Source organism: Scatophagus argus, chromosome 3, assembly GCF_020382885.2.
Source record: "Scatophagus argus isolate fScaArg1 chromosome 3, fScaArg1.pri, whole genome shotgun sequence".
In the NCBI taxonomy this organism is placed as follows: domain Eukaryota; kingdom Metazoa; phylum Chordata; class Actinopteri; family Scatophagidae; genus Scatophagus; species Scatophagus argus.
In genome coordinates, this window is record NC_058495.1 from 479,749 (window position 1) to 495,346 (window position 15,598).

General features: G+C 44.3%; 1 protein-coding gene across 1 annotated transcript; it reads left to right on the forward strand.

Moving 5' to 3' along the window:
* Positions 1-13,541: 13,541 nt before the first annotated feature.
* On the forward strand, positions 13,542-15,281 carry LOC124057115 (zinc finger BED domain-containing protein 4-like). The gene is made up of 2 exons (XM_046385251.1): positions 13,542-13,768; positions 13,949-15,281. The coding sequence occupies exons 1-2, from the start codon at positions 13,542-13,544 to the stop codon at positions 14,607-14,609; spliced, it is 888 nt and encodes a 295-aa protein (XP_046241207.1). The 3' UTR covers positions 14,610-15,281.
* Positions 15,282-15,598: the final 317 nt, after the last annotated feature.

A 15,598-nucleotide genomic window follows, 5' to 3' on the forward strand; every position in this document is an offset into this window, starting at 1 on the left:
CTATTAAACTTAGACAAAACTGAGATCATTGTTCTTGGCCCCAAACATCTTAGAACTAGAATAGCTGATAATATTCTTTTTCTGGATGGCATTACTTTGGCCTCCAGTACGACTGCGAGGAACCTCGGCATTATCTTTGATCAGGACGTATCATTTATCCATCATATTAAACAGATCTCTAAGACCGCCTTCTTTCACCTCCGTAATATTGCTAAGATTAGGAGCGTCCTCTCTGAGTGATGCTGAAAAACTTGTCCACCCTCTCTCTCTATATTTATATCTTTCTGCAGGTATCTCTCCATCCAGATCTTCATGTTGAACTGTAGCTGGCTCTATGACCAACCCAATGTCTACTGTTGACATCTGCCTGTCATTCTTCTGTGCACCGACTATCGGCGGGGTGATTCTCCCTTGCGGGTCGGGTCCTGCTCGGAGTTTACTCCTGTTGGGGGGGGGGGGGTTTCCGTGCTACTGTCTACTTATTCGGGGGTTCTGGCTCTGGGTCTCTGTGGAGTGTCTGGAGGCGATCTTGATTGCATAGGGTGCTATATAAATGAATTGAACTGAATTGAATTGATAGGATAGTGGTTTTCAACAGAACATGAAAAATACATGAATGATACAGCATTTCATTATAATTTCATTGTTATAATTTCAGTCTTGTGAAATGTTAAAATCATATTGAGGTGGTATGGAAAATTAAACTGAACGGATAAATGACATATATATTTATATATTTATCATATTAACACCCACATTCCTCGAGACACCGGCCGAGGAGGTGGAGTTGCAGCCATTTTCAGAATCAGAATCAGCTTTATTTTTGACCCAAACCTATCATTCAATCCAAAGCCCTGTTGGGATCTCTGGCCATGTGCTCTGGAGAACAATAGAGCGGCCTACATGTAACCCATAAAGCCTGAGTTAGAGTGACTAACTGTTAGAGACCCCACTCATGACGTGCACCTAGTCATAAATTCCTGAGTTCAAACTCAGAACCGGCACGGACATTGACTGCGTGCCAGCCATCTCCACGGGGGTCCGAGGTGACGTCACTCAGGTAATAAAATTTCACTGCGACTCTCTCTCTTTGCTTTTTCCCGTGCGTGCTGTGACAGTGAGAGCTGCTCCAGGCTCTCCAGGGGCCCGTTTCATGAAGCAGGTTATGTGGAAACTCTGAGTATGTTAAGCCTGAAATCAGCGAAACCCTGAGTTAACCGTTTCAAGAAGCGAGGTAAGTTAACCCTGAGATCGGGGTAAGTTCAGGAGTAAGTTAAGCCCGTTTCATAAAGCGAGGTAACTCATACTCAGAGTCTGTTACCGCGGTAACTTAGTCTGTGAACATAACCTGGTCGGGAGCAGGTTTTATCCCAGAAACCCTGAGTTTGTCTCTGACTCCTCCCCTTTACGTAACATAAGCCTGAACCGTTTCCTTATTCACCGCGTCTCCGTCGAACCTGCTAAGTTTACGAAAATCGAGTGTGTGTTTCTGGAGGAGCCTGTAGACGAAGAAGCAATACTGATTCACAGAGAAATGTGATTGCGTCGGGCGAGGATTTTCCGAACACGTCTGGGTAATTTTTCATCCTGTCCCGACTTTTTATATGAGCCTTATCGTTTTCCATTACAGTCACTGCAATACATTCACAACCTCATCCGTCCTCTCATCGCTCACATCACCCACCGTGGCCGTACAATCTCCACTGAGCAGATACTTTGCGTTGCTCTACGTTTCCGCAAACGGGAGTGTTTTATACAACATGCAGAGCACATAAGTAAAGCACCTGTTTGCAGAGCTGTCCGAAAGGTGAGCCTCGCTCTGAAACGGTTTCTCTCAGTTTGTCTTGTTTTTCCTGGCCACAAGCCTGTGAGAGCCATCAAATGAATAATAATTTTTCTGTTAGTAACATGTTGCTGTGACCTCTGGGAGCAAAGATTTGAATGTCTTTTAGGATTTCCCAATGTGACTGGCTGCATTGATGGCACTCACATTCCTATCACTGCTCCTTCACAAAATGAATATTATGTGAACAGGAAGTCTCATTTTCTGTACTGTTAAAATCATTTGTGATGCAGCTCACATCATCACAAATGTGGAAGCCAAGTGGCCTGGGTCTGAGCATGACTCCTGTATATATCGAGGGTCTACTCTGAGCAACAGACTGGACTGTGGTAAGTGGTCTGAAACACTGCACTGGTGGCTGTTTGTCACTGTAAAGATCTTTGTCTAATGAAAAGATCTTTGAAAAATATCTGTACTAAATAAATGTGACTTTACTTGCAGGAGAGATTGAAGGCTTCCTTCTGGGTGACAGGAGTTACCCCTGCTAACCCACACTCATAACTCCTTACCCAGACCCTCAACCAGGCCCCCAGCAGCACTTGCAGGACAAGAGCCAGGGCTGAGATGACTGTAGGCCTGTTGAAAGCCTGTTTCCAGGGCTTACGTCATCTCAGAGTAACCCCTGAGAGAGCCTGTGACATAAGTGTGGCATGTGTTATTCTCCATAATATTGCGACTATTAGAGGAGAGCAACACCCTGCCCTACAAACAGAAGACCATGAGGAAGACTCCATCCACCTCCCAGAAAACCAGGATGGAAGAGCAATCAGAGATCTCATATGCAATAATCATTTTCCAGGTTAAATCAATAAAAGCACGACCACACTGTCACACATTGATTTTATTTAGTCTTCCTTATATCCTCCAGACAGAGAGAGACAAAGAGAACATTTTTCTGTTAGTTTTTCATATTGTTCCAATAATAAATTAAATTTACCTGTGACTGCACACCCACCTCTAAGTTGTATTTAAGTATCTCGATTTCCAGATCTGCCTTTTGGATCTGTCGGTCCAAGTGCACCATTTCCTTATCTGTTATATATTATTCTACATGTACAATTGTACAGAATTAAACTGTGTTGTTTACTGAAACTCTCACTGTGTTCATTGGTGCTGCAGAGTTTGATGGACGCTCTTCATGCTGTCCAGTTACACTCTGTTAACAAAGGATAACAATGTCAGCTTCCATGTCAATATAAATCCATACAAGAATGTCACATGTACATGTAAAGCTGATCTAATATGATACCTCTGTAGGCCTTTCTGTGACAGCAGACACAGTGTCTTCATCTTCATTATCCTTTGAAGATGAGCATTTTATTCTGTGAACTTTACACCACTATTGGTTATGAGTTTTGGTGTGTTGAGTTACATGCAACAGCTTGGAGTCTGGAGTCTACCCTCTTTCTGTTGGCCAGGCAGGAGTCAAATGTTAACTTCACCACATTAATTAATGAAACATTACAGAGAACAGAATGTGTGAAAACATCATGCGGGGATGAAAGAGTTGTCCAGTATTAAATCATTTAAATACATTTAAATAGTTTGACATGTCAAATGTTAGCAAAGTGAGATACAACCAGGCATGTTATGTTTCAGCCTCACCTGACTGAATTATATATTTTTATTTCACCCGTTTTTCATCCCCTGGGTTGCACCTACATGAACAGAGGGTCAATACCATATTTTACATGCAATATTTTATGAGTGATTAAACAAAACTTACGCATTGACTCGAGCAGTGATTTTTTCCCCACGCGTTTTCTCTTTCCTTTTGTCGCAGGTGTTACTTTTTTTCGGATTATATACCGATATTCACCGTACGCCTCCATCAAAATTTCCAGCTCCAGCGGTGAAAAATATGTTGAGTGCTTTCTTTCCCCTCTGGCCTCCGTGGTGAATCAGTGAATCGGGGCTCCATTGATGAGGGCTTTTTGTAGAGTCGCGGTGCACGAGCTTGCCTCAGCATACTCAGAGTTAACATACTCAGAGTCGACAAAACTAATGCGAATCCGCTTTGTTGAAACAGGAAACTCTGAGTTTTTCATCTCAGGGTTTGTCAACTCAGAGTTAACATACATACTCAGAGTTTGTTGAACCTGCTTCATGAAACGGACCCCAGGTGTCCAAACCGCCCAAAGGGAGCAACAATCAAACGTTTTGATTATCATCAACTTAGATCCCGGGTCACAGTTCTGCAACTCGCAGGCTGAGAAACAGACTGCTGTATTTTTTCTGTAACTTTTCCTTTTTTCCTTTTACCGACGTGGATCGCTGGGCAATCAGCTGATCGCACGTTAACGAGCCGCGCGCCGACTTTGTTAAGGACGAAACACAGTTTGTTAACTTCTTCACCAGTGATTTTCTCCGCTGCCGCCGAGAGATCAATACTCCGCATCATCTACGATAACGGACCGCCAGCATCCCGCCGAGGACGACGCTGCGAACATTTAAGCGGATTATTATTTCAAACTCCGAAAGATCGGAGCAACGCAAAGTAAGAGGCTTATGTCTGGGCAGAGATAGTGTAAAGTAGGGTTGTTTACACATGATTTCCTGTAACTTTTAAGTGCTGCATTTATTGATTTTGCTTCCAGTCGGTCATTTCCGCCATTTCAGTGAGACCGCGCGTCACCGGTTAAAAGACCAATGGCTGAGCAGATAAGCTCCGGTTTACTGACTCCGCTATTGTGTGGTGATACGCGAGTTTCTAAAGAATTGGAGTGGATTCTTTTATTGGGTGGTGTTTCTTGTATTTTCATTTCTATCTTTCCTCACACTCTTCTTTCTGAACGGTGAGGTGAAAGTCCGAGCACGTGATCACGAACCGTAACCAAGTACGTGGCGCTCAAAGGCTTCCGCCCATTGTTCTCTTCTGTGACCACATAAGCAACATCACGTGGGTTATCACCAACTTGGCTCTGAATAATACGGTCGGCGTATTCTTCTGTAGTCATTTTGGGTTTTGCTGAGTCATCACTTTCGTGTTGACTAGCTGTTTTGTTTGCTGAATCATCCTTTATGTGGTTGTTCATCTCGTGTGTTGATTCCCTCTCATGTAGTCCTCCACCATTTTGGTTGTAGTTTCCCCACTCGCCATTCTGGTTGTAGTTTCTCCACTCAGGTGGCCATCCGCCATCTTAATTGTAGTCAGCCACTAGCTTGTTGTTGTTAGCTGCTATGTTGTTAGCCGCTATCTTGCTAACCGCTATCTTGTTTGTTTTTAGCCGCTAGCTTGTTAGCCGCTACCTGGCTAGCTTGTTAGCCTCCACCTTGTTTGTTGTCATCTGTCTCTCTCTCTCTCTCATACACACCCACACGCACACACACACACACACACACACACACACACTCACACTCCTGTATATATGCACACCTATACTCTTGCTGTACCTGTGTTATCCCTAGTTAATAGTTAATGTGTGTTGATAAAACTTAGATTATAATAAGTGTTTTTTACAATAGTATAATAGTGTTTATTACAAAGTGATACTTATCTATGGATGGTTGTTGCTGGTTAATAAATCCTGTTATAGTTTAATCTGTTGTTGTCTGTGGTTATTGTGTATGTACTTGTAATAACAGCTGAATTCATGACAGTCAGTGCTCGGAATCATCCTTCACAATTTTAAGAGACTGTTTTCCTATTAATTAATTTGGCTATTGGTCCCTGGTGACAGGGTGGTGCTCCGATACTTATGTGTAAGTATACACAGATTTTTGCTTTAATGATTATTCCCGATAATCATTGACTCTTTTGCCAAATTGCAAATTGCTCCTACTAGTGCACAACAGCCCAAAGTCAACTACCATTCTTTCAAAGGCCTTATTCTTAGTCTCTCACACCCTACCCGGAAAACAGTACAACCACACGCTCCTGGCCCATACTCTGAATTTCTACGAGAATTTTCAGAGTTCCTATCGAGTCTCGTCCTTAAAACTAATAGAGTAATTATTATGGGCGATTTCAACATCCACGTGGGTGATAGCAATGATAGCCTTTGCGCAGCATTTATCTCTCTGTTAGATTCAATCGGCTTATGTCAGTGTGTACATAAACCCACTCATTGCTTCAGTCCCACTCTTGACCTTGTTCTGACATATGGCACTGAAGTAGAACATTTAATAGTCTTTGAACAAACTCCTGTTCTATCTGACCATTGTTTAATAACTTTTGAATTTGTACTATTTGACTTCATACCACCAAGTAAAAACTCCTACACTAGATACCTGTCTGATAGTGCTGTGGCTAAATTTAAAGAAGCAGTTCTACTGACATTTACTTCAGTATCATATCCCGATATTATTGAACTTTACAACAATCTTTCTCAAAATGACCATTTTGTGGACAGTGCTGCAAGCTCATTAAGGACAACAATAAACTCTGTTGCCCCGCTAAAAAAGAAAAGCATTAAGCAAAAAAGACTTGCACCCTGGTGAAATACAGAGGTTCCCAAATTAAAGCAAAATGCGCAAAAATTTTAGAGGGAATGGCATTCCTCCAAACTTACTGAATCTCACTCAATTTGGCAAGACAGTCTTAGATTATACAGGAAGGCCCTACGGACTGCCAGAGCAGCCTATTACTCAAAATTAATTGAGGATAACAAGCATAATCCCAGGTTTCTATTCAGCACTGTAGCCAGGTTGAGAGTGAGCGATAGTGCTATCGAACCTTGTATCCCTGTGACCCTCAGCAGCAATGACTTAACCTTTTTTAACAACAAGATTTTAAATATTAGAGACAAAATTCAACACCTACTGACCTCAGCTGGTACTGATCTACCATCAAACATTGGTGCCTTAGAAACAACAGTAGACCCTCATCAGCTACATTCACTTAAATATTCATCCAAGCCAACAATATACCTCTTAGACCCCATCCCTACTAAGCTACTCAAAGAAGCTTTACCCTTACTTTGCACCTGTCTATTAGACATGATCAATCTGTCCCTGATAACAGGCTGTGTACCCCAGTCCTTTAAAGTAGACGTAGTCAAACCTCTCCTTAAAAAACACACACTTGACCCAGAGATTTTAAGCAATTATAGACCAATATCTAACCTTCCATTTCTTTCCAAGATCCTTGAAAGAACAGTCACCAATCAGCTATGTGACTTTCTTCAAAATAGTAACTTATTTGACACTTTTCATTCTGGCTTTAGAGCTCATCACAGCACAGAAACGGCATTGGTCAAAGTCACAAATGTCCTCCTAATGGCATCAGACAAGGGACTTATATCTGTCCTTGTTCTGTTAGACCTTAGTGCTGCATTTGACACCATTGACCATTCTATCTTAATACACAGATTGGAACGCCTAATTGGCATCAAAGGAACTGTATTTAGCTGGTTTCAGTCTTATTTATCAGATCAATTTCAATTTGTTCATGTTAATCATACATCGTCCACACTCACAAAGGTTAGTCATGGAGTTCCCCAAGGTTCTGTCCTTGGGCCAATATTATTCAGCCTTTATATGCTCATCTGCAGACATGGGCTCCCCCTCTTCAGTCCCCAGCACCCCTCCTTTCTGCTCGAGTCTGTCTGTCACAGACACGCAGGTGAGGAATCAGCTGAGGAAGGTGAAGGTGAGGAAGGCAGCAGGTCCAGATGGCATCAGTCCCAGGCTCTTGAGATCCTGCGCTGACCAGCTGTGTGGAATCTTCCAGCACATGTTCAACCTGAGCCTGTCGCTGACCAGTGTCCCACAGCTGTGGAAGACACCATGTTTGGTACCTGTACCAAAGACCCCTCACCCGAAGGAGCTCAACAGTTACAGGCCAGTGGCACTGACGTCTCACCTGATGAAGACTCTGGAGAGACTCGTCCTCGCCTACCTGCGCCCGCTGGTGAGCTCATTGATGGACCCACTGCAGTTTGCCTACCAGCCAGGAATTGGAGTGGAGGATGTCATTATCTACCCCCTGCACACATCACTACCTCACCTGGAGAGGGCTGGGAGCACTGTGAGGATCACGTTTTTCAACTTCTCCAGTGCCTTCAATATCATCCAGCCCACCCTACTAGGAGACAAGCTGAAGTGTGTAGAAGTAGACCACCACCTCAGTGCCTGGACCGTGGACTACCTGACAAACAGGCCACAGTATGTGAGGACGCAGAGTGGTGAGTCTAACATGCTTCTCTGTAGCACAGGTGCACCACAGGGAACAGTTCTGGCTCCCATTCTGTTCACTCTCTACACCTCTGATTTCAGGTACAACACTCAAACCTGCCACCTACAGAAGTTCTCAGACGACTCCACGATCGTCGGCCTCATCATGGAAGGAGATGACCGAGAGTACCAAGAACTCATCCAAGGATTTGTGGACTGGTGTCAGGAGAACTGCCTCCAAATCAACGCGGGTAAAACCAAGGAGCTGGTGGTTTTTCAGCAGGCGCCAACACATCCCACCTGCACTGGTGAACATCCAGTGAACAGACATTGAGAGAGTCATCTCCTTCAAGTACCTGGGCGTTCACCTCAACAATAAAATGGACTGGACAACACGGACACCCTGTACAAAAAGGGCCAGAGTAGACTCTACCTGCTCAGGAGGCTGAGGGCCTTTGGAATACAGGGTCCACTCCTCAGAAGCTTTGATGACTCAGTGGCCATCTTTTATGGTGTGGTCTGCTGGGCAGGCAGCATCTCTGCCCGGGACAAAAAGAGGCTGGAAAGACTGGTGAGGAGGGCCACCTCACTCCTGGGCTGCCCCCTGGACTCAGTGGATGAGGTGGGTGATGGGAGGACGATAACCAAGCTGTCGTCCATGCTGAAGACCCCCTCCCACCCCATGCAAGGCACTTTCACAGCACTGGGCAGCTCCTTCAGTGACAGACTGCTACACCCACACTGTGTGAAGGAGAGGTACCGCCGCTCCTTCCTGCCCACTGCTGTCAGACTGCACAACAAGCAAAGCTGATAGACTGGACATTTAAGCTGTTGAAAGTGTTAACAGGACAATAAATCATGTGCAATAATGGGGACAAATGGTCACACCAGACCTGCAATAATACATGTGCACTAATAATTGTGCAATAATCCTTACTCATGTAACACTACTACTAGGATCAGTACCTACGTACTTAGTCCCTGAAACAAATCGGTACAATAATCAATCCATCCACTAATCATAAGTTGAGGGACAATAGTGTGAATAGTGTTTTTATTTTCTGTACTGTGTACAGCTGCAGGTTTTCTGTGTATTTATTCTTTTTGAATGCAGATCCTTCTCTTATCCTTGCATGCTTTGCACCCTCTATATCCTGTCTGCTTCTGTAACACTGTAAATTTCTAGTTATGAGACTAATAAAGGATTATCTTATTTTATCTCCCCATCAGTGATCTTATTAAGAAACACTCTGTCTGTTTTCATTGTTATGCAGATGACAGACAATTGTACTTGTCAATGAAACCAGAAGAAACAAATTAGCTAGTCAAACTAAAGACATAAAAACCTGGATGACTTGCAACTTCCTACTTCTAAATTCAGACAAAACCTAAGTTATTGTTCTGGGTCCTGAACACCTTACAAACAAATTCCAGTGATATAGCAATGCTAGATGGCTTAGCCGTGGCCTCAAGCTCCATTGTAATGAATTTAGGAGTTATCTTTGACCAGGACGTGTCCTTTAACACACACATATTGAATATTTGAAAGACGGCATTCTTTCACCTCCGCAATATTGCAAAAATCAGGCACATTCTGATTCAGAAAGATGCAGAAAAATTAGTTCATGCATTCATTACCTCGAGGCTGGATTTTTGTAATTCACTTCTATCAGGCTGCCCCAATAAATCCATAAAGACTCTTCAGCTAATCCGGAACGCTGCGGCAAGATTACTAACAAGAACCAACATGAGAGATCATATTTCTCTTGTACTGGCTTCTCTACATTGGATTCAGAATAGATTTTAAAATTCTCTTCCTCACATGTAAAGCCCTGAACGGTCAGGCATCTCAAAGAGTTGATAGTTCCCTATTATCCCACCAGAGCTTTGTGTTCCCAAAATGCAGGGCTACTTGTGGTTCCTGGAGTCTTCAAGGATTCAAGGATTCAAGGAACTTTATTGTCATACCAGCTCACATTCACATGTTTATGGTACGAAATTAGGACTCAGGTCCCGGGAGCAGTGACTATAAAATATAAAAAAAACATAAAAATATAAAGTGCAAATATAAAAATATAAAGTACGACATAGAATATAAGCTAAACAGAAAATAGAATGTAAAACAATATAAAACTAAAAATTTAAATAAGCTAAACCTTAAATAAGAAGCCGGTTTTAACATATAGCAGCCTAAGTATGCATGTGCAGGTGTGTGCAGTATGAGGTAGTCCAGAAAGTAGTCCTTAATATTGCACTTGTAGGTTAAAGTGTGTGTGTGTATGGGTATGGGGGGGGGGGACTACAGGGCATGGCTGGAGTTCAGTAGTCTGACAGCTTCGGGGAAGAAGCTGTTCCTGAGCCTGGTGGTCTTGCTCCGGATGCTCCTCAGCCGCCTGCCTGAGGGGAGGGGTTGGAAAAGTCAGCGTGCAGGATGGGTGGAGTCCTTCATGATGCGGAGGGCTCTCCCCCTGCATTGTGCTGTGTAGAGGTCTGAGGTGGTGGGGAGGCTGCCCCCCATGGTTCTCTGTGCAGCCTTTACCACCCTCTGCAGAGCCTTCCTCTCAGCAGCGGTGCAGTTGCCATGCCACACAGTGATGCAGGTACAGAGGACGCTCTCCACTGCGCAGTGGTAGAAGCTCCTCAGAACTGAGCTGAGGAAGTAGAGATGTTGGTGGGCCTTCCTGACCAGCCGGGAAGTGTTGGTGTTCCAGGTGAGGTCGTCGGTTAGGTGTACACCAAGGTACCTGTAGCTGGAGACCACTTCCACAGCTACTCCTCCGATGTGCAGGGGAGGGGTGGGGCGCCTGTCCGTCCACATCTCTTTGGTCTTCGTCACATTGAGGGGGGGAACCAGTGCTGAGGGAGGATGGAGGAGGTGGAGCTGTGGATCCTGACAGTCTGAGGTCTGTTGATCAGGAAGTCCAGGACCCAGTTCCCAAGTGTGTGACTCAGACCCAGGGTGGAGAGTTTCTGTACCAGGGTCTGTTGATGGTGTTAAAAGCAGAGGAGAAGTCCAGGAAGAGCAGGCGGACGTAGGAGTTTCTGCTCTCCAGATGGGTGAGGGCTGTGTGGACCACTGATGAGATGGCGTCATCCGTGTAGCGGTTTTTCCTGTAGGCATACTGGTGGGGGTCCACAGTGACGTCGATGGAGTCTCTGATGTGTGCCATGACCAGCCTCTCGAAGCACTTCATGACTACCGGGGTTAGAGCTAAGGTTCGGTAGTCATTCAGGCCTGTCACTGTGGAACACTTTGGGATGGGGACAATAGTGGCAGTCTTTAGGCAGGTGGGGACGGATGCCAGTGACAGTGAGGTGTTAAAGATGTCTGTCAGCACCTCAGACAGCTGGTATGCGCAGTCCCTCAGTACATGCCCTGGGATGTTGTCTGGGCCAGCAGCTTTGCGGGGGTTAGCACCTTTGTGGGTCTTCCTCACATCCGCTGTGGACACACAGAGGGGCGTGTCACCGGGTAGTGGTGTAAGTCTAGTGCGGGGGGGGGGTGTCAGGATCCTCAAAGCGAGCGTAGAACCTGTTGAGTTTGTCCGGCAGGGAGGGGTCCCTTGGGCATTGTGCATCTCTGATGTTATAGTCCATGCACTTTATGCCCTTCCACATGCTCCGGGGGTCATTGGAGGTGAGTTTTGTGAGCATATGTGGCTTTGGCCCTGTTGATGCCTGCCATCAGTTCTTTTCTCACCACTCTCAGTGCTGATGCCTCACCTGCCCTGAACGCAGAATCCCTAGCTTTCAGAAGAGCTCTCACCTCAGCGTTCAGCCAGGGTTTCTGGTTGGGAAAGCAGGTTACTGTCTTGGTGGTGGCCACATCATCAGCACACTTGGAGATGAAGCCGAGGACGGAGGAGGTGTATTCCTCCAGGTCCACCTCTCCCTCATACGTAGCTGCCTCTCTGAAGACCTGCCAGTCTGTGCACTGGAAGCAGTCCTGGAGCACAGAGGCTGCATCACTGGGCCACACAGTGACAGTCTTCTTTGTTGGTCTGATCCGTCTCAGCAGGGGGCGATAAGCTGGCGCCAGCAGGATGGAGATGTGGTCGGAGAGGCCAAGGTGGGGGCGAGGAAGAGCTCTGTATGCATCGCGGATGTTGGTGTATGCACAAGCATTTGTGCTAACATTACTGTTATCTTCTGTCAACGCGTAGAGCCGTAATTATACATGTAAAGGCTCGTACCCGTAAGATCACTGAATAACACTGTCAGTTCAACCAAGGCTAACGTTACAACAAGAATTAGTGATGTGTCGGTCGCGAACGTAACGGCTCTGGGAGCCGGCTCTTTGAAGTGAACGATGGGAGCCGGCTCCTGATTGGGGGAGCCGCTTTCTCTCTCTCTCTCTCTTTTTTTTTTTTTCTTGAAGCCGCACGTGATTGGTCAATATGCGTGGTGTTGTCGCCTCTGTGTCTGTGCTTCGTGCACTCACTGCGCTGAGCAGAGGGGGGAGGGGCGGCAGTTACACACACAATAGCAGCACACGAACAGGTCAAGAGAGCAGAGAGAGAGTCAGGGGAGACGAGAGAGAGTGCAAGGAGCAACACGGAGGGACAAGGACATTCCTAAACACGACGAAAACGAAAGGTAAAAAAAAAAAAAAAAAGTTAAGAAAATGAGTGACAGCAGAAAAAGGAGTAAAATCTGGACCCACTTTAATTATATTGACAACTCAAAAGCAGAATGTAAAGTCTGTAAGATTAAAATATCCTACCGAGCTGGTTCCACAAACAACCTTCACAGGCACATGAGAACTGTACACCCATCAATTCCATTGGAGAAAAGACCAGAACCTGAACCTGATGTTAATGAAGGTGCCAGTGTGTCTTCTGTAACTGTTGCTGCTGCTCCTGCTGCTGCTGCAGTGGCATCATGCAGTACAGCACCACAACACAAACCAACCACCCAGAGCTCCATGAGACAATTTTTGCAGAAGTCTTTGACCCCAGCAAGACAGAAGAAAATTGATGAGGAACTGGCTGAAATGATTGCACTTGATTTTCAACCATTTTCAGTTGTGGAGGACAAAGGTTTCAGAAAATATTCTCATGCACTCAACCCAGCATATAACATTCCAAGCAGGAAAACCCTCTCTCAAAAAATCATCCCAGGCCTGTATGACAGAGAACGTGCTTCACTGCAAGAGAGGGTTAATAAAGCCACAGCAGTGTGTCTAACAACTGACAGCTGGACATCCCGAAGCACCACATCCTTTTTGTCAGTTACATGCCACTTTATTGAAGATTACAAAATGGTGTCCTGCCTCCTGGACTGTTTTGAGTTCAGTGACAGACACACATCTGAGAATTTAGCAGAGGAGCTGCTCAGAGTGGCAAAAAAGTGGGATGTGGAAAATAAGGTGGTTGCTTGTGTTACTGACAATGCAGCAAACATAACCAAAGCTGTTAAAACCCTGAAATGGACCCACCACCCATGCCTTGCGCACACAATTAACCTGGTTGTGAGAGATGCTCTGAAGGTGATGAAGCCTGCTGTGGACAAAGTCAAGGCAATAGTGGAATTTTTCCACAGGAGCACAACAGCCACACACAGGCTCAAATCAACACAACGACAGATGGACATGCCTGAGCTGAAGCTCAAACAAGATTGTGTGACAAGGTGGAACTCCACCTTTCATATGAAAAAACAGATTCTGGAGTCCAAGGATGCAGTCATCTCTACCCTGGCTGTTATCAATGCACCAGTCAATCCTCTGAGCCAAGAGGAATGGGACATACTGCAGGAGGCATGCACTGTTCTGGAGCCATTTGAGGAGGTTACTGTGGAGATCAGTGCAGACAGGTGCAGTATACAAAGGTTATCACATTATTGTTATTATTATTATTATTAGTAGTAGTAGTAGTAGTACTTTTGTTGTTGCATTACTGGAAGAAAAAGCAGATTAGACATGAAATAATGATATACACCTCCAAATAAAACAGAGCCTGGGGTTATTAACACCTATTGTTTACTCTTTTTCAGCTATGTTACAGCCTCCAAAATGTTAATCCTGTGCAGGGGTCTGCAGAGAGTGACAGCTCAGAACCAGACCAGCGTAACCACAGCAAATGTGAAAGAGCTAGTGGATGCTCTCTGTGCATCCATGGACAGAAAGTTCCATAGAATGGAATATAACACTGTTCTGTCAGAAACCACCATTCTGGATCCGAGATTCAAGAAGCTGGCCTTTAATGACACTAAAGCAGTTGATGAAGCTATTCAGAGAATAACTGCAGCAGCAGCAAGGTTCAGCCAGCCAACTCCACTTCCAGGGGGCCAAGAGGGAGCAGAGGATGAGCAAGAGGGGCCACAAGCATCTGCTGTTTGGAGGTTCTTTGAAGAAAGACCAAGTGAAGACACTACAAGAAGGAAGCCTTCAGCAAATGCAGTACTGGAAGTGAGATCCTACCTTGAGGAGCCCCTTTTCCAGACAAGTGCAGATCCACTAAGCTGGTGGGAAAACAAGGCTTCATTTTACCCACGCCTCGCACATGTGATGACACGGAGACTGTGCATTGTTGCAACGTCAGTCCCCTCCGAAAGAATCTTCTCTAAAACAGGGCAGATCATGACCGACAGAAGAAGCCGAATCAGTCCCTCAAAGCTGAGGCACTTGGTGTTTCTGAATGCCAATCTTCATTAGACAGGTTATTTGGATGCTGATCTTTTTCTTTTTGTTTTACATTTTTTCATTTATATTTTGTTGTGTTGTGTGTTTTTCAGAGATTTTGTATTGATTAAAAGTTGAACTGTGAATAGTTAAAAGTTTGTTCAGTTTTAGTTTATTTATTGTAGCACTGAAGAGTTAAGATTTTTAATTTATATTTTGTTGTGTTGTGTTTTTCAGAGATTCTGTATTGATTAAAAGTTGAACTGTGAATAGTTAAAAGTTTGTTCAGTTTTAGTTTATTTATTGTAGTACTGAAGAGTTAAGATTTTTAATTTATATTTTGTTGTGTTGTGTTTTTCAGAGATTCTGTATTGATTAAAAGTTGAACTGTGAATAGTTAAAAGTTTGTTCAGTTTTAGTTTTTTTATTATTATTTATTGTAGCACTGAAGAGTAAATATTGTTAATTTATATTTTGTTGTGTTGCTTGTTTTTAAGGGATTTTGTATTGTTTGGCTTTAAATTTGTTTTGAATAAAAAAAGTTAAAAGTTTAAATTCCTTAAACCTATAATTTCATATTATTAGTAATATATTGATTAAAGCAACAAAAAAAATCTGAAGAGCCGTTTGGGAGCCGAAAGAACCGGCTCTTTTTAGTGAGCCGAGCCGAAAGAGCCGGTTCTCTAAAAAGAGCCGGAATTCCCATCACTAACAAGAATGAGTTCCAAGTAGCAGTACTAGCTAACGTGTGGAGTTTATTTCAAATTACTTTTCTTTACCTGAAATATGCGACTCAGTTTTTCCGCAATCATGTCTTCCTCCCTGAGACACACTCTTTAACTGCTTCCGAAAACAACGTACTGGTCCAGTCCCCGTCAGTGTTGGTGTTGCTCAAACGCGAGATTATTATTAATAAAGAACAGTAGGTGGCAACAATGCTCCAGCCGCTAGCAGGCATCATGTCTCCGTTAAATACAAGAAGAAAAGAATGACAACATCTGGTCTCTGGACATGAAAAAGCG